Genomic DNA, 24563 nt, shown 5'->3' with positions numbered 1-24563 from the left:
CTCCCCGCGCTCCTCCCCAGCCCAAATCCACCCGTTAAAATAGGATTAGGAGAGTAAATCAGCCCATATGGCCTCCCTGCTATGGCGCAAGGCGCTAGCGGAGTTGTCCCCGGGCTCGCTGGTTCTCCCAAGACCCATTTCTGCTCGGTTTCACCCATTGCAGGGCGCGGGGACCCGAGGCTCTGTGACACCCTCGTGGCCGCGACACCATCACACAAGAAACTGTGGGGCAGCGGGAGCCACCGCTTGTTAGCAAGTACCTACACAAGAGACGGGACAATGCTGACAAGCGCACGGTTTGGTTGAGGTTTATTCCGGACCTGGGAGAAAGGCAGCCTCCCGCCGTGGCAGTGATGTTGCTCCAGCGAAGCCCCACGCGAATCCCCTTCAGCGAGCGGCTCAATGCCATTTCAGCTCCGTCCGAGCACAGTGGAAGGGGTTTTCCAGGGAGGGCTGGTGCTGGGAGGGATGCCCTGGCCCGCTGGCTGCTCTCCCCTCTGGGCAGCCTCGGAAGGACGGGAACGATCCTGACCCTCGTTTTGCCCCTCCGCTGTCCGTGTGAGTTTGCTCGGGTGTTTTTTGGAGAGTGTTTTGGGCTGTGGCTACTTACCTTCAGCAACAAGGGAAGTTTAAGACCTTCCTACAGTTCATCGCCCTCAGCGCTGCGCTGGTAAACATGCCGTGGGGCTGGGTTGGCAATAAGATGGGCGAAGTTCAAATTAATCCTTCCCCCTTTTCCGAGGGCTGTATTTAACCTGGATTTCCCTGATCCCGTTGGTGTGCTGGGGGGCGGTTGCTCTGCCAGACGCCACCTGAGCAACCTGCGCTTTGCTGCTCAGGAGGTTAGAGATTATCCTGCAACTACGTCTCATTTTAATTTTTATTTTCCCCACTGCTAAGCCTGTCTTAACGAGAGGATCTGCTCTGAGATCCCAGGCATCACCCAGCACAGGAGGAAAAGTGTTTCGATTAGAAGCGTATTAAGGAATTCTTGGGTTTCAAGGAGATGGCGGTTATCTTTGGCTTTTATACCTCAAACTCTGTCCTTTTGTTCTCCCTGGTGTGTTTTTTATCTGGAGTAACAGAACTGGTTTTGTGCTAGAGGAAGCAGAGACCGCCTCGTACGCTCTGAGCACAGCGAACACTAACGAGGGCTGGGGAGCGCTGACGAACCCTCCCCAAATGGAGACGACCTAAAATCATAATGGAAAAAAAACCCCACAACTCAACTTCAAAGAGTGAGTGTCACTTTTCATCTCAATTAAGTTTCCTTTCCTAGGATTGGGTTTCTCAGCTTCCTATTAATCTTCCAGCAGTTCAGAGTCAGGTTTTAATTTGTAATAAGAGCGAGCAGGGGTGGGGGACAAAAAAAAAAAGCGATCGCTGTTCAGCCTAGGAGCATCTATCTGAAGAAAACTGATTTTGATTTTGCCCCGTTCTTTAATTAATCGTAGCATTTCCTCGGGAGTCTCGTCTTTTGACATCGACATTCCAGCATCAGGTTTTCAGGGGTAAAAACATCCTTGCTGCTAAATCCTAGGCTGCTCAAATACCACTAGCGGGAGGCACAAATTAGAATAGCCACGATAAAGCATTTGGGGGCTCGGTTTTAAAGGGCATTTGCTAAACCGGGCTTGGAACAGCAACGCCTGTGGCCAATTAAAGCCACCAAATGAGGGCGTGTTGCCTGCTGGGCAAAGGTGGAGAAGTCTCTTTAGCAACCCATTTTGCCACAGCAATTAGTGTAAAACTTCACCATTGAGAGGAGGGTTTCTTTGAAAGGAAAGTGACTTTTCTCATTAGAAGTTCAAAGGCCAGTGAATTCCAGAAGGGACTAAGGCTTTTCCAGAAGGGAAGGGGGTGTTTGGGGGGTGTAGCCATGCTGGAGGGGTTACATTCTTCTTCTTTGGGACAATCCTGCGCATGAGCATCTCCCTCAGGCACTGGGGGTGCTGCCTCGTGGATGGGGAAGGCAGTTTTTGCAGGGGGGGCGGAACCAGAGCTGCATCTCCATCATTTCTGTGCCAGTTTCGTGACCAGGGCTTTCCACTCGGATCTCTTCTGCGTGATGTAGGAGGGGGTGAGGAGCTGCAGCAAAGGCTCCGGCCGGTCCCTGAAGTATCCCTGACAGAGAGCCTCGGCATTGCAGATCACGTACATCCCACAGTCATAGCTGTTCTGCTGGGCAGGCGCCTTCTCCTCCACGAAGGTTGCTTTGCCCCCTCTCTTGCCCAAAAAGGCCTCCAGCTTCCCTGCCACTTGCTTGGCGTGGACAGAGTTGCATTTACTGTGGGAATCGTAATGGGCGAAGCACTTCTTGTCCCTGAAATAAACCAGCAAGCTCCAGTGGGTGCCCCCAGCGACCTGGTTGGAGTTATCATTGATGGGCAGGAACACCAGCTTCTTCTGGAGAAGGTCCAGCGGTTGAAGGAATATGGCTATTTCTTCCTGACTAAGGGCACATTTAATGAACTGAGCCACTTCAGGGCTGATAAAACAAACCTGATCGCTAAATTCTTGGAACTGGTGGTTGGCGAAGTATTCGAAGGCAAACCCGATGATGTGGTCGTTAAGCCAGTTTGGGGGGTCCAGCAATGCAACGTCCGACTGCCTCAGCAAACTGTCCATGTAACTGAGAACAACGGGGTCCATCCTGCACAGGTCGCGGCTGCAGCACTCCAGGAGACTTCAAAAGCTGAAATGTAGAAAGGGGAGATAAATTAAGGAATTAGATCACACATGGGACGAGATACAGTGCAACAAACATCTCGAGTTTCTGCTCAGCAAGCAGGGAGCCAAAGCCCAGGTTTCCCAGATGGATATTTGAAGGACTGGCATTTGAACCATCTGCCAGATGAGCAGACGGAGGACAGGCAGCTTCTCATCTGCAGTGTGTGACAGGTTGAGCCGGGCTCTTCTGCTGCTCTAGGAGCAATGCGTGGCTCCGATTAGATAAACGTTTCATCGTTATGATCTTAACCTCAAAGCAAAGTGATTTCAAAGCAGTTCCTGCTCAGGAACTGCAGGCACGCCTTTAGTTCTCTGCTTTGCACAGAAACCATACGTGATCTGGGCAAAGTCGGTTGGTGTTTTGGTGTTTCAGTATTTACCTGCACAGTGACAGTCACTGTAATCCTTTGCATCACTGGTATTCCTTAAATAAAAGTCTTTTTGGGGCTGTCTGACAGGCATACGGTCCCTTTCGCCTAGCAGAGAGTGCCACAGCTCGGTGCCAGACGCATGACCTGTTCCAGGAAAACCTGCTGGCCCGCCAGCACAGGAGGCAAGGCAGCAGTGAGTAAGGAGAAACAAAACAAAGCAAGATCACAAACAAACCAGTTCCCTACCGTGGGAATCCTCAGGACACCTCTCTAGCTAGACGCTACAGATTTCAATAACTCAAATACCACTAAAGCTGGACAGTCTGCAAAATACCTATCATTTTTCTTAGCTCGGGTTTTAACTTGTTAAAATTTTGCTCACAAAAGGAGAGCTGGGTACACTGAGGGGTGAAGATCCCTGCAGGCTCCCACTGGTGAAGGCCACCTGCGAACCGTGGGTCATGCTGACCCACTCTTTCCAATCTCTTACTCTGTTATTTGTCCAGGCTATGTTCTTCCCTCTTCATCTGCGCCTGCCTTCCAGAAATAGAGGCTGCTCACGCTTAAAAAGGCGCCTGGAAATTCAAGTAGGCTGTAGAACCTGGTTCTCCCCACCCACGTGTTTGAGGATGTACTCAAGGGGCTTCAACAGGTCTTCCAGGCAAGGCTTTTCCTCCTTTCCGTTTATCAGGTTACCTGAGTATCCACTAATTCTGGTCTTTCTACCAGTCATATAATTCCTTTTCATAAGCTGCTGCATTTGCTGCCTTCACATCCTGGGGGAATTAAAGTATGTTTTAGGAAAGACGTTGCACAGCACACTAGGAGGTGCTACTCAATAGACAATGCAAAATACTCACTGGCATCAGTCTAGGATTTAGGAGGAGATCTTCTGGAGAGAAACTATGGATTTAAACCCCCTATATCCGCCCCACTTTTCCTTTTGCTCTCGCATTCCCCAGCCCGGGCTCCTCCGCTGCTGCGATGCACCAACAGCCCCCGACGCTTCCTCTCTCCTTGCCAGGACAGGGCTAGAAACGCCGCAGCTCGGGACAGCGGTGATGTGGAGCTGGTCTGGCCTCGCCCTTCCCTCCTCTGTGCCAAACGCAGCACAAAAACATCTCGGGATTTCTTAAAGCACCGTGTGAAAGTGAATAACGATAAGATCACTTTAATACGATTCACTATAAATAGGACACTAATTCTCCATTATGATAGGGGGAAATAAAAAAAATCCCATGTGTTGTGTTGTTTACATGTTAGGAAGAAGTAGATTTGTGCTTCTTATTGCAATGTGAATCATGAAAAGGTCCTTCCCGGCCAGGTATGCATAAATTAAGACAGATTTATCTTGAAAAAATCTTGGCAAGCTCACATCGCATGTGACTTGTAAATAACCGACTGGATGAAGCATGCTGGATGTGTAATACGTCGGAAGGAAGGGCCGAGGTAGCGTATCTGGGCCTTGAAAATGCTAATAACTATTTGTGTATCGCTGATAGGTCCGAGGCATGCCAAGCAGCAAGAGTCACTGAAAAGGAAGGGGAGCAGTCATTGTTATTTATACTGAGCCAAACACAATGGTATTTGGACATGCTTCCTACGTTATAATGAACTCAAACTACTTCCAAGTTTGTGGAGCAAATCCTTTGCAAGAGCCTGCAGTAGAAAAACAAAACAAAAAAATCCAAACTAAGTCCCAGCAACTCTGTAGCATGCCCGAACATCCTCTTGTTTAAAGAGCTGAATGTCCTGCGAGCCTAGAAGTGGCTGGTTTGGGAGGGTTTACGGGGTTGCTGCTCAAATACTTTTTGCGTGTGCCCATACAGTGCCCCAAATTTTCCTTTACTGCATGTTTTTTTCTGCTCCATCTTCTCCTACAGATGTACGAAATACAGCAAATAGCTTTCCACTCAAGTCCAAACGGGATTACAGGCTAGGGAAGGAAGCGTGAGTCCTGTATTCTGTTAATTTTCCACTCTGCGGAAACACTGTTTGTTTGGTTTTTTTTTTCAGTCAAAGAGAAAAAAAAGAGACACTTGGCAGCTTCCTACAGTCAGGAAGGGAGAATGGTTATAGCAAATGCTTAATTGCCACTAGCTACTACTTTTAATTTTATTGCCATCTGGTATTTGTGAAACTGCTTCTGAGTTCTGCAGGATGACTCACAGCGCGCAGCGCCCAGCTTAAAGGAAAACCCTTCGAAGGCTGGGATGCCTTTCAGAGCCACTTAAGGTAAGCAATGGACCAAAAAAGCATAGAGGAGCTGTGAAAAGCTCTCAGAGAGGTGGTTTTGTTCGGGAGAACCTCAAGATGAATCCACAGAGAAGCTGAGGCATGGATCTGAGCACCTTTGAGGTTAAGGGTTGTTGAAATCCAGTCACAGATCGCAAGCAGCTCTGCTCAGACACAGACAGGATTTGCTTCCTGAAGGCTCAGGCACACTCTGTTCAGAAGTTTTCATAAAAATAGCCATAAATAGAGACGCAGGCCTGGAACATTTGTTGTAGGTTGCCAGCAAGAGGCTTGCTCGTTCATTTTATTTGCAGTTTAGTAGTTGGAATTTGTGCAAGCTCTCTGTAATCCTCAGCTTCTGGGAGGGATATTCGTCTGCCCCGTTTCGAGCGCTCAGATGAGAACACCGGGGAGAGAAAAAGGAGCATTTCAATAAAAATGTCATCAAGCCAACCAAGATGAAACCGCCCATTTTGTTTACAGATTTGAAACCGGTGCCGTCTTGCATCGATGTGGCAAGAAGTCAAGTTTCTCTCACCTCTAAGTTATAACAATTTAACAAACAAGCTGCCATCCTTAGCGCAGGTTTGATCCATAAACTGATGGGCCTCCTTCGTGTCCAGGATGCAAGGCAAAGCCTGCGTTTTGTAATACTTGAAAAAAAAAAACCACGAAACAACAACCCAAACTTATTATTTTCACAACATTAAAGAGAAATACCTTCTGCATGTAATCGTTGCCTTGCCCTCTGAAGGCAGCACTTGAGAGCCAGGGAATGAAACTTCCTAGTAATTGAGCGTAAATAGGCAGTGATGGAGCAAAGAGGGCATACATTAAGGATGAATCAGGTTCCTAAAGTCTATTTTAATAAATTAAAGGTGCTAAGAGCATCCAGAGTGAATATTTTAAGGTGCCATGTCACTAAACTCCTGTACCAAATTTAAAGAATATGAGGTAATACAGAAGGACACCTGAAAGGCAAATTATTCAGACTTTACTGGGGAAAGAGTAAGAGGGACAGAGAAGTTTTCAGTGGCTTGGCTGAGATCTCTGGAAGGATCAAGTGTAAAAAGCCCCGTGATTTAACCACCCGACCATTCCCTTTTACTGGAAATACAGTTTTTAGATGCCGTGTCAGCGCTCTTAATAGCAGTCGCTGTTAAGATCAGACAAGGAACATCAATTTCTATTCAAGAGCTTGAGCTGGGCTGGGCTACCGGCACCTGAGTTGCCATACTTATCTCTCTCCTAACTGAGCCAGAGAATAAATTCAAGCAGAAATAAACAACTAAGCTAGAGAAGAAGTGTACTTGTTTACTCTTTTTGTTAAATATAAACAATGTCTTAGTAGCCTATAGATTATAATTCCTGTATTATAGAACCTTTGCAGGGTCAGTAGGCCCTGAATTCCAGAAGGCCCAGAAGAAAACATTCATAGTTTCTGCATGCACAGACAATGCCCAAACCTTTCTGTTCTCTCCGAATTCCCCAGACAGGCATGTGCAGCTGCTCCACACAACCGAGCTCCAGAACGCTGCTTTGTTTCACAGCATCTCACAGGGCGGTAAACGAAAAGCTGGAGGAACTACACCGAGTGCTACTAAATCAAACGTCTTTTGCTCCCCAGAATGTGACCGAACAAAGCATTAGGTTCAACAGGAGAAAAGCCCCAGTGACCTGAGCGCCCGGGGACGAGAGATGGCAACGAGACTCTCCCAGAGTTAACGATAGGAAACCCATCGAAACGATGCTAAACCGGCTGTCGATGGCTCACATTGGCCAGCTTTGAGAAAAAGCTTATTCAGGAGAGTAGCGGGAAGTGCTGGGAAGGAATACCATCTGCCTGAAAGACCTAAAGGTGGCAGGAATTGGGTCAGGAGAAGGAATTCGGTCAGAGGAACAGGTCAGGGCTGCCATTGCTCTGTGGCCGGAGGAGTGACGTGCCAGACCCCGAGCCTCTCCCGGTGCCGGTTGGGATCGGAGCATGCCAGCTGCCCCCCGGGAAGAGCTCCCTTGTCCCACTGCAGCTTCTAAGGAAATAAATGAGAATTAAGGGGAGAGGAGCGGGTCCGCCCGGGCTGGCAGGGCGCGGGCTGGGGTCAGGGTCAGTCTCAGGACTAAGGCCTGGGACCGGCCGGCAGCTCCCCTAGGCCAAGCGGTGCCCGGGGGCCAGCCCCGGCTCGACACCCGGTGCCCGTAACGCATCTTTACGTTTAACGATTTTCACCGTTTTCCCCTCAAAACGCGCGGTGAAGACCCGGGGCCCGCTGGAGGCCGGCAAGGACCCCCCCCAAGGGCTGCGGCCTAGCAGGGCAACCACCACTGGGGCCCCGCCGCCCCCGCTGTTGCCATGGCAACGCCCGCCGGGCCCTGCTGCCGCCGCTCACCTGCCGCCGCATCGCCCGCTCGCCCTCCGCGCCGCGCCGTTGCCGCGCGCTGCCGTAAAGCCGCCGGTGCCGCGTCGTAACGAGCCGGCTGTGCGCAGGCGCAGGAGGGGCCAGTGTGGCGCGCGGAGGGGGCGTGGCCTCGAGATGGGCGAGGCCTAACAAGGGGCGTGAACATACGATAGGCGTGGCTTAGTGATGGGCGTGGCCAAGTGCGCGCCTGCCCGCACCCCCCCCCCCCCCCCCCGCCCCTCCCGGCAGCGGCGCGCGCGTGAGGGCGGCGCGCGCGGGCAGTCGGGCAGCGCCCGGACGGCGGCGGCGGGAGCGTGAGCGCCCGTTCCTCCTCCTCCCCCCCCTCCCCGGTTCTTTCCCCCTCCCCTTCCCCCTTTTCCCCGTCCCCATCCCCCGGGAATTCCCTTCCCCGAGCGGAGCGGGGATGCGCCGCGCCCCGACACCCAGGTGAGCGGCGGCGGTGGAGCGGGGGCCTGCGGTGGGGTGGGTGGGTGTGTGAGTGAGGGAGGGGGGGAGCGCGCGCGGGGCCGCGTGCCCCCTCAGCGCGAGGCGGGAGCGGAGCGTCGCCCCGGTGCCGCCTTTGTTCGTCGGAGGAGGGCGAGTCCCCCCCGGTGGCGTCGGGAAAGGGGGGGTGTCGTCCGTCCGTCCGTCCGTTCCCGCAGCGGGTCAAGATGGCGAGATTCGCCCCCACGCGTGACCGGCTACCCCCCCGCCCTCCCTCCCCGGGTGCGAGGTGCGGGGCGGCTCCGCAGCGGGCGGGGGCTGCCCCACGCCTGGGAGCGCCGAGCGGGGCTGCCGGTTCTCAGTCCTCCGGTGCCGTTTACACCCATCTTTGGGGTGGGTCGGACACGCCAGACGTGAAACAAAACCAGCCCGGGGAGGTGGGGTGGTGGATGGGTGGGCAGCTTTCGCCTTCCCTTTCGCGTTTCCAGTGTCACCAGTGGGTGGGTGGCATCCCCGCAACCCCCCCGCCCGCGGGTGGGGAATCGGCCCCCACGCCGCGACATTGCGGAGGGAGCGGGTGGCCGTCGGCTTCGGCGAGCCCGTTACGCCGCTGAAGCAGAGCATCGTTAGCGATTCCCACCCCGTCGTAATGAGGGATTTCTGTTTTTTAACGCAGCGTTACAACCCGCGGCGGCTCGCTCCCCTGCACACCGGACCTTTCTGGGAGCGCTGCTCCTCCGAAGGTTAAAACACTCACTATTTCTTTCTGGAATTTTCCTAAATCTAGCCAAAACGGCCTTTTGCTTTATCCACCCCAAAAAAATCCTCCGAGGTGACTTGCGGTAGGACCTGCCGTAAGTTCAGAGCCGGGCGTTTTGCCGCCCTTCTGCTTATAGATCGGCTTCCTCCTCCTCCATTTACGTTTTCATATCCTGAAATCAAGCTGAGATTAATAAAGTCGGGAGCGTGAGCTCAGCAGAAATCATGGCTTTCACATCCCTTGCTGCAGCATGCGTTACCCTGCCCATCGGCATATAAAAAAAATAATCACGTAGCGGCAAAGGAAGGAGGAGAGCACTGCTACGGGGAGAGAAAGCAGCACGGTATTTTGCTAAATCGGTAACGAAGCGCTTTATTAAATCGCTTGGTAAATAGGTTATTAGTTGGGGAAGTGGGTTTCTGGATGGCTTGAGCATTTTCCCGGCTCTTTTCCCAGGGGAGTGCTAGGAAGTGTCAGGGGAGCGTCGTCTTCTCGACTCCCCTGATGAGAGGTGCGTGGACGCTGTGGTGATGGGCTGTGAATGCTTAAGCGAGATCTTACCGAGCTGAGCTTAACCACCAGCAAGCTCCAGCTGGGCTCAGAGAGGCTGCGTTATCACTGACGAGCATCTCCTCTTCAGCCCGTCGTCCTGGAGTCACGCGATAATTATGATTTCCCCTACATCTTTGAGTAAATGTAGCCATTTCAGTGGCTTTTCTCATTTTTTGAACTTTTTTTTTCATTAAAATAAGAGGATTTTCTTTGCATTTTTCTCTTATGAAGGTGTTCCCAGCCTTCGCTCTCACTCCTGGTTGTGATTTTTTTCATCCCCGAGATCATTTTGGAAGCCGTCAGTCCGGCTGCTGATGGTAGGGAAGGTAATTCAGCAGCCTTGGCACACAACTAATAAGCTTTTGTTTCCTGGTCAATGAATGATGATGCAACTTTTTATATTTATTTGTTTATTTATTCATTGCAATCGATATATAAATCAGGATGGTTTTAGAGGTGCTTCGTCTTTATTGAAAGGCCCATCAGTGGTGCCTCTGAAACATGTGAAAGAAGGGTTGATTGAATGCCTTGATTCTCTTTATTTTTTTTCTTAAAAGTATTAAAATGTAGGCTCAGCTTTGCAGAGTGTGCCTCGGACGAGTTCTGTGCATCCACAGATCTAGTTACGATTCGTAAAGTTCACATTTTTATCTTTTTGGGGTGGAGAAGCTGCATTTTAAGTTTGAAAGGTATCAAATGGCTGATGTGACATCTGCTGTTGTGGTATCTTTTACAAACACCAGCACTTATATATGCCACCTAAAACTCAGACTAGCAAACATCTGGGAACTTTGGCTAGGAAAAGCTAACCATCTAAATGTTTTATGCCTAAATTATTTTTATCTAGGGTTTTCATGGTGATGTTAGTGAGCGTTCGTCACGTTTGCAAGAAAACCCCTGAGGATGTGAAGCATGCGAGGTTAGGCAGGAAATGTGAAACCTGAGGTTACCTGTGCAACCTTAATTTAGCTCATTTCGAGGTAGGGCTGTACTAGAAATCCTAATTGCCCGTGTATGCGGCTTGATTTCTAGAAGGATGGTATCCGGCCTTGGATGGAAGAACAGATCGCTCCTCTGCATCATCGGCAAGTCAACAGGGGGAGTACTGGGAGCACAGGGAGGGTGCTGGTCCCTCCACTGGTTTTGCAGCTGGGCACTGCTGGGCAGCTGGTGAGGGAGACCAGGGTTCACCATTACAGCCTTGGGACCAAGTACGCCATGTAGTCCTGAAGCCTTAAATACCTCCAAATCTAGCAAAATTGCAAGCGAATGTGATCTGAGAGTTTCTAAAGCCATTTGGGATGGTTGTTTTCTGGCAAATTCTAGTTCTCGCTCCAAACCATGGAGCTCTTGGATACAATTCCTTTAAAAATACATTAGGGAGAAAACAAGGTCGTTGAGCCTCTTGAAGTGTCTTAGCTGGTCAAACTCAATTTCAGAAATTCCTGCGTCCTGTTGGTTTATAAATAAAATGGGATTGCAGTCCCACTTGCATGCGAAATACTCAAGAAGTATGAAGGCAGGCCTGAGAAGAGCTGCCGTCTGTGGGAAGGAACCCCGTTGTTTTCAGATGGGTTGTTTTGCTGTTGTGTCACCCTGAGGTTGAAGGCACCTTTGTTGCGTACTTTATGAAGCTCCCAGCCTGGTCCTGGAGTCTGGCTCGCCAAGATGGGCTGGGTACAGGTTTCAGCTTTAGAAGATGGATTTTTTTTTTTTTTTTGTGTCAAGTTTAAATAGAGCATCTTATTTTCTCAGGCTTGAGTCCTGCGTGCCTACATTTCCTTAGCTTCCTCTTGAGTGAATGGGATTTCTCCCTTCTCTAAAAAGTAAACATAAGCATAAATATTTAAAGGATCGCGGCTTAAATTTGCAAATTCGAGACTTTCTCTAGCATTCCTTTGGACAAAAGCAGTATCATCAGAGATTTTGACTGTGTCTGTTCCCTGCTCTGGAAAGAAGCTTGTTAATTGTTTGAGCTTCCTGCTGCAAAAATATTACGCCGTGTTTTCAGGTTAGATGGCTGGGATTATCAGAAAGCTTAGGTTTGGGTTTTTTCTTGAATTGTAAGGATGAAATGCTGCTGATGGGATCTGTATAGATCATGAGAATTGAGATTATTTTTATGGCCCTTTTATTTTTCTTTAACACAGGCCAAATTTTTCCATAGTTTTTGGGTATACGTGTTCAGGATTGAGACTATGTAAACCAAACATGTGAAACTCTTGCCAGATAATGGGTAATAACAGGAAAAAAGGGAAATGGAATGGTCTTTGTTTTCTCTATGTGACTCTTTTAATACTAAATCTTGCTACTGTGTTTGGTACGTGGAATGCCATGGTGTGATGTATGTCTCACTCCTGTGATTGCATTGATGGCTTAACTCTTGTGTCTTAGGAACCGAACGTTTAAAAGCAAACTCAACAAACCATATGTGCTCAGAAATTATCAACATTCAGAAGGAGAGCATATTGAACAGTGATTTTCTTTTTTTTTTTTTTTTTTTTTTTTAGAATTGAACTCCTTTTTCTATCTGTTTTTAAACTGCTTGTCATCATGGTAGAGTTTTTTTTTCTCTGGGAAGAAATCCTATAACAGGTACTTACGGAAAAGTCTTAGAGGTGAAGTGAGAGCTGTTTGTCTTTGCCACAAATGCTTTTTATTCTAACAAAAGTCCCATGATTTTAATGCTACTCACTTGTATGTTGCTGCTTCTAGGTTCTTTTCTTTCTTTTTTTAAATATTTTTTATTTCTATGGCTTTTCTCCAATGGAGTGCTGTAGGATCACTTAGGTTAGAATAATCCTTGGGAGGTCACTTGGTCCAAAATCCTGCTCTGAACACGTTGGCTACGAGGTCAGGCTGGGTTCCTCATGGCTTTAGATGTCTCACATCAGTCGTCTTCCACCCGTGGTTTGCAGATGGCAAGGAGAGAAGGAAAGGGGAGCAGTTTGGGCTCTGTTGCAGGGCAAGTGTCCAAGGAGAACAAAGTTATGCGTGATTTATGGCAGTCCTTGTTCATGGAGCACAGCCTTCCACATGCAAGTGTGTTAAACAGCCACTCTAGTCTGCATTTCCATGATTTCATTAAGCTGATCTAGTAGCAGGCTTGAAAGAGACTCTGACCTGGCTGAAGTTAACCTTGGGAGGGGAACAGGGATAGTCCTTGCCTGGGTTGATTTGCTGATAATCAGCCTGCAGCTGGCAAGTGGATGGCCATGCAGTGTTCTGGTGGAAACTCCTTGGAGGCGAAATGGTCACATGCCATTTTTCTAGGCAAAATGAAATAACAAATAAATACCTGTAGATTTAAGGATTATTGTTACTCTTCTGATTCCTTTCTGCCATTAGAATCTTGCATTGTGGTTTCTCTTCAGGCATGGATGGGCATCCCTTTAGAGGAGGATGAAGTCTCTCTTTCTTACATAGGGTTCTCCTGCACCTTCATCTGTCCACACTGTGCCGAGGCATGGCCTGGCACTGGCTCTGTGAAATGAAGTGTGGGTCACTGTTTTGGGATCTGTTGGTGTTTCTTGTCAGCTTTTTTTAGGGTTTTGCTAAGAGCTTTTTGAAAAGATGGAGCTGCCAAGCCCTTGGTCCGTCAAGGGAGATGAGTCTTAAGAGTGGAAAGTTGGTGATGTGCTGAGGATGTCCCAGATACAAGCTGGGGTGCTCTTGGAGCTTTTGAGCTATGACTCTCCATCCTCCACCAGGAACTTGGTTGCATCCTCTCGCTGTTGATACGAGATAAGCACGTGGGGAGGCTCATCCAAGGTCTTGTTTCATCCAAGCTCTCATCTCGCACAGCTACTTAGTTATTGCTTTTTTTGTAACTATGCGCCCGACTTAAAACAAGTAGTGGGATGTGGCTCTGCCATGGTCTTCCTTCATATCTCTGTTGGGTTCTGCTGCGCATTTGAAGTGCCTCTTTCAGGTCCCAGAGATGGTTTCTGAAATCCCTATGGGTGTCGAAGGTCTCTAGGACCTTCTCTGGCGGTAAGCGTAGGTCAGTCTAAAGTTGCCTGCATTGAGGGGAGGACTGGATCAGGCCCTTTCAACGTTGGCATCTGCAAAGGTTCAAACTGGGTGGCCATACTGCAGTGCTCAGGTTCTCTTAGAGAAATCATATTGGTTTCTGTCGTAGGAGTTACTGCAGATATCTCTTAGGACCGGCGGGGAATAGAGCAGTGGTCTGCTTGACTCCCTGCTTGACTATTGCATGTAGTAGTAAAGGAAAAATGTGTTTTAAGATACAAAACTTGTAATGCACAGAAATACTGCATTTGGTGTGTAATGGGCTGCTCTTCAATATTTTTACTTCTTGGTAGTTAACTACCTACTTGGGACGCAACTGAGCATACTGAGCATTTGAATAATGATTATTTTTTTTTTTTCTCCTGCTCTTATTTTGGCTACCACCTTTATTAATGTAAAAATGGCAAAAAAAAAAAATGTATTTCTATCTCAGATTTGAATCTTGCTTGTTGATCTTTCCACCTTGAATCACTTCTGGTATCCCGCAAAATGACCTTGAATCAGTGGTAGAGTTACTCTTCCTTCAGATGCCTTTTATCCATCAAACACTGATAATCTGACAGCCTCTGTGTGTTTTTTTAAATCAAAATTCTTATGACTATCTTCTGTTACTTGTCAAGCATCACCTTTGAAAAGGTATATGGTCCTGCATATGATATATCATGGTCAAGCATTAACGTCAGTGGAGTGTCTGGTCCATATAGATATATCTTTGAAAAACCTGAGCTTTAAAACCAACCCAGGCTATGAATGTTTTTGATAGACCACCAAAAATTCTTTTATTGTATTCGGCATCTACATGGTTGGTTTTGAGGGATGAACTTAAAACAAGTTAACCAAAAATATTTACTTTAGATGTCTTCCCTAAGTCTACTGTCTTTTCATACTTTACATAAATACATAGACCGAAATAAAATTCTCAAAAACATTGACACTTTTGCATTACTTGTCTGAGAACTGTTAGGTTAGTTTATGCTTGTTGGGTGCCTAGGACAGCCTCCCCCGGGAGGAATTAGTAAATGATTTAATTGTTAAGGAATGTGGTCCCATTAGGCAAAAATAAATAAATAATTGAATGCAGTAGATCATTAGAAATGTAGCACTTGATTAAAATGGTGTCAACGAGCTTTTTAACATTTCAGAATAAGTATTTTTTTGGAAGAGGGAGGTTATGTTGGTAAATAACCCTTCTGGGGTTTCTTTGAGAAACGTAAGGGCAGGAGAGCCAGTCCCCGCTCCTTAATTCACTGATTGCTCAGTAAACGGGGGATAATTATGTGGGTTTTGTTGCTGCTGGTGTTGGTAAGGGTGGCTGAACAACTGCTTGAAGAAGGGACTTGGACAGGCGCTGTTTAGAAGCAGAGCTACTGTTTCTTCTGCTTCTTTTCATCAGAAAATAAAGATACAGCCCCGCAGTGGGGAAGGGCTTGCTGGAGAGAGATGCAGTGGACAGGCAACTCGGTCTGGATTTGGACCACCTCATTTGCAAACCTCTCGATGAGCAACAAGAGCACACGCTACGTGTTTTATCCTTCCCGGGAGGACCATTGCATAAATAATCTGTACAGGCAGGCGCTTGCGTTTCATGTCAGAAGAGCAGGCTCGTTGGCTGTGGACATCGCCTTGCATAATCTTATCCAGAGGCGCTTCACCGTGCCTGGAAGGTAAGCGAGGAGATAGGAGGACAATGCAGAGCAGAGGTCAGGTTTGAGGTGCCTGCAGCAGGTAACAAGGAATCTTAAGAGTATTTCTAAACTATGAACAGAATGAACTAACCTAAAGCAGGTATGATTTTATAAACAAAAAACACTTTTTCTGCTCATTGTGTAACCTTGTTCAACTCCAGTGATTGCCAAGTGCATCTTGACTTGTCAAAGCACAGGGCCCATTTCAAAGCATAGTTACACTTCTCCAAATACATCTCTGATTTCACTGTGATCTGCAGTGATTTGATTAAGGAATTTATTAGTATTAATAAATATCAGCAGTTAACATTTCTTCTCGTAAGGCTGAAATGCTATCTCTAAGAAACACATTGCCGAGGAAGATGACTGAGCAGCAGTTGCCCATCGCTTGTCCCACCACGTTTGCTACCACTCTTCAGATGAGGCATGGACTAATGTGCATTGTTTTGGACTCAAATCCTTTTTCATTACAGGAGGGGAGCTGCAGGCCTGCCTTCAAACAAATTGTTTCAGAGTTCAGCTCTACTATATGTTTTGTTTTTATTCCTTTCCCCCCATTCATGTGATTTAAACACCAAATAGCCATTGCTATTTGCCTGCGGTGAGCAATACAATAAATATGAGGTGGGGGAAAAAGTAAAAATACATATATATAAAAACAAATAAATAAAGCACTTCTAGCAAATGGGGTGAGGATAATGAAACAGAGAAAAAAGTGAGCACCAAAGTCCATGTCTGCGGTATTGAGAATTCATCCCCCCACCCAAAAGTTATTGCTGGAAAGGAATAAGATCTGGAAACTGAAACAAGGGAAAATAAACCCCTTCCTGAATATTTGCCTGTATATTGTTCTTGTTGAAGGAAGGTGTGAATCTCGCCTGCAGTGTTTACTGGCTGGGTTTTTAGCAACTTTAGGGGTTTCCTCCTCTGGTTTACTTCTCCACGGTGCAGCTGTCTTACTCGAATGCTGCTTTCATTTTTGTTTTGTCCAGGAAGATGTGAAATTTGAGGAATAAGAGCTGAAAGAGAGAAGTTTTATGCAGATGGTGTTGTCTAGCGAATGGCCCCATTGCGAGATCTTCAATGCTAAATACAAACCATTTTCAATCGCATGCAAAACTTGTTCAAAGACTTGGGTTTAAAAGTAGCTCAGTATTAATATTCGTGATTCAGGGTGTGTGGTGGGGAGATTGCAGTCTTCACTCTTGTCATGTTTATTTTTAGTGAAAATGGAATCCTTGAAAGAATATCTCTTCTTTCAAGCAAAAAAAAATAAAATAAATTAAGACCTGCAGACATGGATTTAAAATGTTTTAGGTGTTAGGTGCAGTTTTTCTGTGTTAATTTATAAGTTATTTTCACTTGAACATGGACTGTCTTCTGTGTCGAGAAAGATTTTGGTGTAGGGTTTTGGGTGGGGTTTTTTTTTTTTGTAGGACTGGATCAACTTTCTTTTCTGCTGTTTAGGTTTTCTGGGAGCATTAATCTACATACTTTTCTTTCAGGTATGCTCTTCAGGGGGTGGAGGGGACAAGTATTCAAAAAACGTGAACAATTTTCCTTAGGTGAAGGATCATTACAGGTTCAGATGCTGCTGGTATTAGTGAGGCTCCCACCAGCTGCCGTTTAATTTTCTAAACATATAAACATCAAAATTCCTGATCACTAGAGAAGTGTGCGCATTTCTATGCTTCGGGGAGCTACAGCTCTGAAATGCCAGGATAGTTTTTAGTGAATGGCTGCTGATGGATTTGAAGAGGAGAACTTCACTCTCAGCTAATTAATCATCAAAAAACGCAACCGTTTTGGTTTCTAAGCTTCGTGCAACAAAAAAAAGCTTTGTGGGGTGCACTTACTTTGCACTTTGCATTTTACACCCCAAGTAAGTGTAAAGTTGCAAAGTCAAGTGTGAAAGTTGAGCGGAGAATAGTGAGTTTGGGACTTGGTGCACACCAGTGTCGTGCTTTGTAGACCCCGGGGAGCTTCTCCTGGTGGGTACCTTCTGCAAGAAGCAGCCTCCCGAGATGGATGCTCTGGGACTTTAGAGATGGGAGAAGTGAGATGGAAGGAAACAAAGCTCAAAACTAACAACAACAACAAAAAATTCCCGTGGTTTAGTTTTGGATCGTTGCGTTAGGCTGTATTATTGTCCTTATGTGAAGACCAAGACAGAAGATGCCGTGGTGGCACAGAGGACGTGGGTCAGGCCAGGTTAGACCTGCAGGCTTTGACATCACCATGTATTTTTGCTGGCATTGCTGAGGACTTGTTACTTCATTCTGCACTTTCCAGTGCTCAGCAGCTCTGCAAACACAGACCTAAACTGGTTTTGGGGTGTTGGCTTTTTTTTTTTTGTTGCTATTTTGGGGTTTTGTTTGTTTGTTTTGTTTTATTTTTTTCCCCCAAGTACCTAAAAATAACCACAACTCTGGTCACCTGGTAGGAATCGTTGCCCGTTGTAGAGGCAAGTAGGGAAGTAAACTTTCTTTGGTGGCATTTACTTGCTGATAAGACTATTTTTTTAATGTGTTTCCTTTCCTCATTCTCCACATGCCTTATAATTTCTCAAGAAACAAGGTGTGGGTCCTTCTGGTGCCTTAGCGCAGAACTGAATTATTCTCTGTGTTTCACTTACGCTGAGATACTGCAGCAGTGCGAGTCCCACGCAGGTGAATTTAGGGTGGACAGCTGTGCAACTGTGTATTATTTTGAGGAAAACAAGTATTTTGCTGATGTTACAAAGTATGCCCAAGGGATTAGTGTTGCAGGTGAAATTTCCTTTCGGGTTAGCTGCATCATTCACAATAACATGCCTGAAAATGGTAAAAATGCATTTGCTCTTGCTTTTTTTTTCTTCTTTTTTCTTTCTTTTTTTCTTTTTTTTTTTTTAACTTTTTGTCCTAAAGCAGTTAATGCTGCAGCTTATGTTGATTTTTTTGGGCAAAAACAATACCGAGGCAGTTGTTGTGGTCTGCAGGGTGTGGTTCGGAAAGGTCTTGTTTCTGATTCCCTTTGCTAGGCTGAGCTGGGAAGGGCTAATTATAGAGACAAACTGGGGAAGGAAGAGAACGGGGTCAATTAGAGCATCCAGCACAGTTTCCTTTAAATTAGTGGTTGGGCTGGATAGATTAAAAAAACCCAAAAAACAATAAAGAGGCATGGAGTGAGATTTCAAGTGCTCTGGTGCGGAGCAAGGTTGGCAGCTACAGCAGATGTTTTGGCAGTTTTGGTTTGATTTAAGTATAGAACATGTTGAATTAGTAGTTTTATTACCAGAATTGCCAAATTGAACTGAAAGGACAGAGCAAATATTACTATTGGTTTTCCTCTTCAATATGTTTTTGGATAGTAAGAGGTTGTGATAGTGAACGAAGCGAAGAAATGCCTCGTCCCCTCTCGCCCTTGAGTAAAATGGATTTTCTGTGAAAAAGAAATTGTGTGATGATTTTAAGTCTTTTGCACTCAAGATGTTATATTTTAATAAAAAGACTATTTTGACCCCCTACATCTTATGTAAATATAAAATGGATCAATTTTGGATGTGTTTTATTCCTATTTGGAGAGCAAACTGGGGCATAATTCTTTTTCTTGAGGCTGTTTTATGGGTTTAAAAGGCTTTTTTCCCTGGATTTATGTATGAACTAACTCAAATTAGAGGACACAATATTTAAAGAGGTGATGCAGAAGCGGTACGAGCTCTTGGCTTGTAGCTCTGCAGGTGTGGAAGGCAATAAACCCCTATGCCAACTGGAATTCATGCAAGTCAGTAAAAAAAACCCCAAAACCTCTACGGCACTCTTACCAGATGATCCTCTCAGTCCCTTAACACCCCCTTGTCTCAGGTTTTCTCCTTTTGGGAAAAAAGCCTTGCTTGGCAGACCCTCCCTGTTTCTGCGGTGTATTTTTGCTTTTCCTTTGCTGGACTGCCTGCCTGGCAGTGTGCAATTACCAAGAATTGCTGTGCAGAAATGGAGATGGCAGAGTGGGGAGAAAAATCCTGAGTTTCTTATGTGCTTTTTCAATCCAGATTGGCAAGTTCCTTCTGCCGGTGGCGTGACTCATCCCGGGCTTCCTCGCTGGAGGCCACTTCTGGCAGGGCATCAAAGGAGCAGCCCATGCTTTCAAACCAGAGCTGAACCAGGACCTTCCTTGAGCGAAGGCTGTTTTTCTGGTCTTAGGATCTCTCGTTGTGCGGAAGGTGGTGAGAGGCACCCAGACCTCTAGGGAATTTGTGATAAACTCGATTAATTCATCCTGAGGCTGAGAAAGGGCTTCTTCTTGCTGCTTTGAGCAAGACACGTGCTTGTCCAGAGGGTCTTGCCCAACTGGGGATCAGTGATACAATCAGCAGAACAGTTTTTTGAATTTTTAATTTCTTTTGTAGAGCTGATACCTAGGGTTTTAGTGTGTCAGTTAGGAAATTCTTAGGCTTGGAAGAGAATTTTTAGTTTTATTTTTCCTGAGGTTAATAGGTAGAGGGCTATGATGCCAGCAGACTTCTGCCCTCCTCTCCTTCGTTCTCCTGGTAAAACTAACCTCATTTTTGGTTAACTCAAGTTAACTTTAAACCTTTTAAAGAGTACATTTTTTTCCCCCGTAAACTTATTTATTGGGAGCAAGGAGTGTGAGCAGTTTCACCAGGAGAAGTTTAGGATGGTGCTGCCAGCCAGGAAAGACACAGCTGGGCTTGGGAGAGGAAATCAGATCTGCAGGATATGTCACCAGTGACTTGATGCAAGAACCTCCTTGTTGTGAGCTCTAGTCTTGTTTTTAGGCTTTTTTTTTTTTTTTTTACTGAAACACGTCATCAATGTTTTGTAGGTTTCTGATATTATTTTATAAATGGTTTATAGTATTATATAGTATTTTTAGGCTTATTCTACTTGTTTAAGGTATTGCCTGTGTGCCCCAGTTACAGCCCCAGGTTTCTTGCAGAAGTTGCTCACAACTGTGTCATTTGAGGTGGATCTGTAGGGTCTACCAAGGAGGGTGACAAAAAAACTAAAGGTTAATGCGGGGTCTTTGGCACACCTACAGCCTTGGCTGTGGGGTATTTCTGTTTCATAGGTGTCATGTGAGGGAGAGAAAAGCTTGAGAGAATATGAAAATGATGTACAAATATTTAGAGGCTGCCTTTTTCAAATGTGTGACAGAAGAGTCTTGGAAAATCACAAAAGTGGTGTTGTGTTTTGTTTTCGTTTGGTTTTTTCTTCCCCTTAATGGGTTGGAAGTGGGAGATCGGCATCCTGAGCTGGCAGAGGAGTCAACCTCTTGATAGCGATCTCAGGTTATACATAAGGAAGAGCCTTAGAGGTACAGATAAAAAATGCAAATTCAAGTCAGTAAGGATCTATTAGGATGCAAGAGAAGAGTAACGTGGTCATATAAAAATAATGATTTTAGCTGCAATGTCCTGGCAGGTTGGGGCAGGGTAAGATTGCCTTTCTCCTGGTCAGAGGGAAGCTGCTCCACTGGCTGAGATAAGTGCCTGAGAAGGGAGTTTTACCTTTCTTGTTTTTCTGTCTCCATTGGATTTAGCCCCCTCAGTTTTAATTTAGACAGTGACATTTTAAATACCGCATCACTCTGGTTCCTCTGTTGCTATCACATCATGTACACGTTTCTTTCCTTCGCCCACTTCTTGGTTATTTCTTGTGCCTGACAGTCCACAGCGCAGACCTGTTACGGTTTTCATATCACCTCCTTATTCTGCATCTATATCGTGCAATCCCTGAAGTTTTTGGAGGGCTGCTGTGATACTTATATTTAAGCAGTTTTTCTTAGTTTTTTCAGCTGGTGTTAATGCGCCGGTCTGTGCATTCCCTTCTCTCTTTTTGTTGCACAATGTTTTGTGACAATTTAGGACATTTAAAAACCAAAGTTCCTACTCTTTTTTTTTTTTTTTTTTTGCAAAGTCATCAAAGCTTCACATTTTTGTTTCGGATTGTTTCCTGCAGAGCGCCGAGTTGATTTTTCTCGTGTCTCTGGTCTGCCAGCACAACTGTTGAGCAAGTGAAATTTCACTGCATTGCTGAGTTCTTTTTTTTTTTTTGCTATTCAGCTTTTGGCTTAGTCCTTTCGGTAAGAGCACTTGATTGCAAGGTATTGCGGTTTGCGAGGTGCTTGGTATATCTTACAACTAAGTTGGCTCTATTTGAAATTAAGATTTTTAGATGGTCACCTTTAGGTAGTTATATGTGAAAACTGTACCCAAGCGTGGAAAGTGGCTTTCTGTGCTGTAGAAGGTAATTCTTTGTTAGGCTGTCTTAATTATTTTAACAGTCTTATTTAATTTTGCATGGGTTTAGATTTCTGACCGTGCTCAGTGATGTGAACAATTTACTATTATCCCCCCCCCGCCCCCCGTCCAGTCAAGATGTTATACCCAGCTTTAATTTTCTCCATTTCCTATGATTCTCGGTTAACCCTCTTTTCAGGAAATTAGTGGCTTCCTGTGGACTATTTGGAGTTGCTGTTGGCAGAGAGAAGCAAGGTGAAGTCTATGCAATGAAATATGATGAAGCTTTTGGGAAGATGAGTTTGGAGGTACTGGGGTGTTTGGGTTTTTTTTGTTTACTTAAGGCATTGGCGAGGTGAAAACCCACAGCAGCGGCACTCGCATTAATCTTATTTACTGGTGTTTGAAGAATAGCTGATGCTATTGTCTGTGCCTTCATATGTGAAATCTAATCTCTGTTTGAATTAGCCTTTGTAATAAGGCTACCGCTTGATAAGTGAGTAGACAAATATTAGGCCATTGCCACCAAGGGCTTTATCCTTCACCAAGATAAAGTGGTTGAGCTTGAACGTAGGTTATTTATGCACAGAAAACAAACTTATCATTCCTGAATTACCCCTATCGCAGAGAGCGGCCACTCCTGTCCCTGAACAAAGCTGCATTTAGCTGGATGGTTTCTTCCCTATCACAGAAATAAAATATTCTCCCATTTTTCCAAGTGGACGGTATTTCTGGTGCTGCCTACAGCGTGCACGCAGAAAATGCGTAAAGAATCTGGTGTCTGTGGGCAGCTCCCGCGTCAGCCCAGGGCTTCCAGTGCTGTGGCTGAAATATGTGCAGCCTGTTCCCTCGGCGCCTACACGGTCCGGCGACCTGGCAAAGAGAAGGAGGATGATGACAGGGGACAGAACCAGATTGTTGCTGTTGCAAATAAAACCACTCATCTGTCCCGCTCCAGAGCGGAGGCATCCCAGAGGTCGAGCACCTTCTACTGTGGAACGTAACGAGGAAGTCGAGCCGCACCGAGCTTCAAAGCTTGAGCAAGATACTGTACCGGTGTCAGAAGGCTGGTGGTGTGGGACTGGTGGCTGTTATTTATTTACTCGTGCCTACACCTTCCAAGCCTTAACAGAAGGAAAGACAAAAATCATGTTAAATGAGGTACTAACTTCATGTTAAATGAGTCTTTATGACTTTCCAGGGTGCTGACGGTTGCGACATGGATTTTTTTGGCTTTTCTGGGGGGCAAGTGGGGAGACAAAATTGTTTCCAGGGGTGATCCTGCAGCCAACAAGAAAGGTAGAGCTAGGGTAGAGATGGCAGGCATTGCAGACAGAGGAGGTCTTTTTTTTTTTTTTTTTTTTTTTTTCCCCGTCCTTATGTAAAATTCTTGTCGCAGCTTTATGTTGCAGGGAAATCCTTGCAAAATAACACTAGGACACTCTCCTTGGAGAGCACTTCCTTGTTAACTCTTGTAAAGCATAGCAAGCCAGCCATTGAAATGGCCGCATTCAAGGTGAATCTGAAAAAACTTCGAAGTTCTCCATCACGTTATGGGAGATGAAGTAAACCATTCACTTCATCATATTTCTATGTAAACTTATTAGCTAACCTTCTCCACTTTATATTTCTCCTGATTCATATTTTAAATGCCCTAATGTCACCATTTGGTGAGTTTGATATTCATTTGGCTTAATCGTTCTTTGCGTTGGCGTATAATGGTGCTTTGGTTTGGTCTGCTTGAGGTGCGGAGCGAAGGGACCTGCAAAACCTCAGGGAGACAAGGTAGGGTGACAAAACAGATGGGAGTGTAATGTAGCAGGCTCTGCAGTTTGACAAAATCAGTAACCGAATCAGCGTGTTGGAGTTAAGTTGCATGATGTACAAAGTTGTCATCAATTTAGGTAATTTCAGTGGAGGTAATTCAAAATCCAATTTGAATGGATCATAAAATATCCATATATTAATTTTGAAAGCTTCTGTGTGCCCGGGTCTTGCTTGGTTTTCCTCTCATTTGTGCTCCTGCAGGCATTTGCCAGCAGAACTCATGGTGTTAAAATTTCCTAACATCTTCTGGTTGGTCTCGGTCTAGTAATCTTCTGACTCTGTCATCCACCTTAAAACTGAACTGATGACTAAGAGTCCTTAGGCATGGAGAAGACAGAGAAACTGATGCATGCTTTCTTTTGGAAATTTCCCCTATCTCTGTATCGGTTGCTTTGTAGGCCTCTCAACCTAATAGGATTTCTGGTGGTTGGTGTGATGGACCTCCACTTGAATCATTTGGAGGGAGTCAACCCATTTTCTACCTGCCTGATCCAAAGTCAGAGTCACAGTGTGGACGTGTTCAGCCAGAGTTTTGGCCAGTTGCTTGTACTGTTGGCACATGAAATGTGAAAAACGCTTGCCATCCCTAAAATGTTCTCAGTTGACTAGTTGACTGGCTCCATGGTAAGCCCACCTCAAGTCTGTCTTTCCTCATTAGCAATCACAGAAAGCAATGGCCAGATCATCCCAGGGAAGGAGCGTAGCAGAAGATGTTACCTCCTCTGCAGGAACGTGCTGTACCCTTGATTTAGTTGGCTTGATCCAGTGCTTCTTATCTGTTTCAGTGTAAAACCAGCTGGTTTAACTTCCCCTAGTGAAGATGGACACTCTTTCACCCAAAAAACCCAAAATCTGGCAAACTAGTAAGGGCCAACCTGAAATGAGATGTCATCCATTGCATACTTGTATGCAGGGCTGTGGCAAGGACCTGCTGGGATCCAGATTATTTGTTTATAAAAATGAAATTAGAAGCATGTTTTCCATGGTTGTTTGTGGAAGAAGCCTTTTTGATTTATGTTCTTGCATCTTTTGCATCTGAGATGAAAACCAGCATGGCTAGATGATGAGGTTCAGGGTGATACGAGCCAAACAGATGCACTTCAGAAAATGAAACTTCAATCTTGGGTTTACTTAGCTCATTTCCTAGTGTCATTACATTATCCGGATGATGAATGTGCTTTAGTTGTGTGATCCTACACTGAATATATTTTTATACATTTTTTCACGCTCCCTTCTGTTTATCTCATCACATAGCCAAGTTAATAGATTTGAGACAGTTTGATTTCCATACCA

At 45.7% G+C, this 24563-nt stretch overlaps 2 protein-coding genes across 13 annotated transcripts in view; one reads left to right on the top strand and one right to left on the bottom strand.

Moving 5' to 3' along the window:
- Positions 1-1234: 1234 nt before the first annotated feature.
- Positions 1235-7804, bottom strand: SENP8 (SUMO peptidase family member, NEDD8 specific). Of its 5 annotated transcripts, none has more exons than XM_054215027.1 (4): positions 3962-7685; positions 3592-3877; positions 3111-3260; positions 1235-2695 (listed from the first exon to the last, which is right to left on the bottom strand). In XM_054215027.1, exon 4 carries the CDS (start codon positions 2650-2652, stop codon positions 2014-2016), a length of 639 nt encoding a protein of 212 aa, XP_054071002.1. In that variant the 5' UTR covers positions 2653-2695; positions 3111-3260; positions 3592-3877; positions 3962-7685; the 3' UTR covers positions 1235-2013. The 5 variants fall into 5 exon arrangements, with proteins under 5 accessions (XP_054071002.1, XP_054071004.1, XP_054071005.1 ...); XM_054215029.1 differs by having other exon boundaries at positions 3798-3877; XM_054215030.1 differs by lacking the exons at positions 3592-3877; positions 3962-7685 and adding an exon at positions 7724-7795.
- Positions 7805-8097: 293 nt separating this feature from the next.
- The window catches only part of MYO9A (myosin IXA), a 188189-nt gene continuing 171723 nt past the window's right edge, over positions 8098-24563 (top strand). For all 8 annotated transcript variants that reach the window (XM_054214434.1, XM_054214436.1, XM_054214438.1 and 5 more), the window contains exon 1: positions 8098-8179. The gene's annotated coding sequence lies outside the window, so the exon portion shown is untranslated. The remainder of the gene's footprint in view (positions 8180-24563) is intronic.

This window comes from Rissa tridactyla, chromosome 9 (genome assembly GCF_028500815.1).
Source record: "Rissa tridactyla isolate bRisTri1 chromosome 9, bRisTri1.patW.cur.20221130, whole genome shotgun sequence".
NCBI classification, from domain to species: domain Eukaryota; kingdom Metazoa; phylum Chordata; class Aves; order Charadriiformes; family Laridae; genus Rissa; species Rissa tridactyla.
This window is presented reverse-complemented; position numbering and strand designations above follow the sequence as displayed.

Coding starts and splice junctions, on each gene's coding strand:
- SENP8 (XM_054215028.1), bottom strand. CDS start 2,652: ATGGACCCCGTTGTTCTCAGTTACATGGACAGTTTGCTGAGGCAGTCG.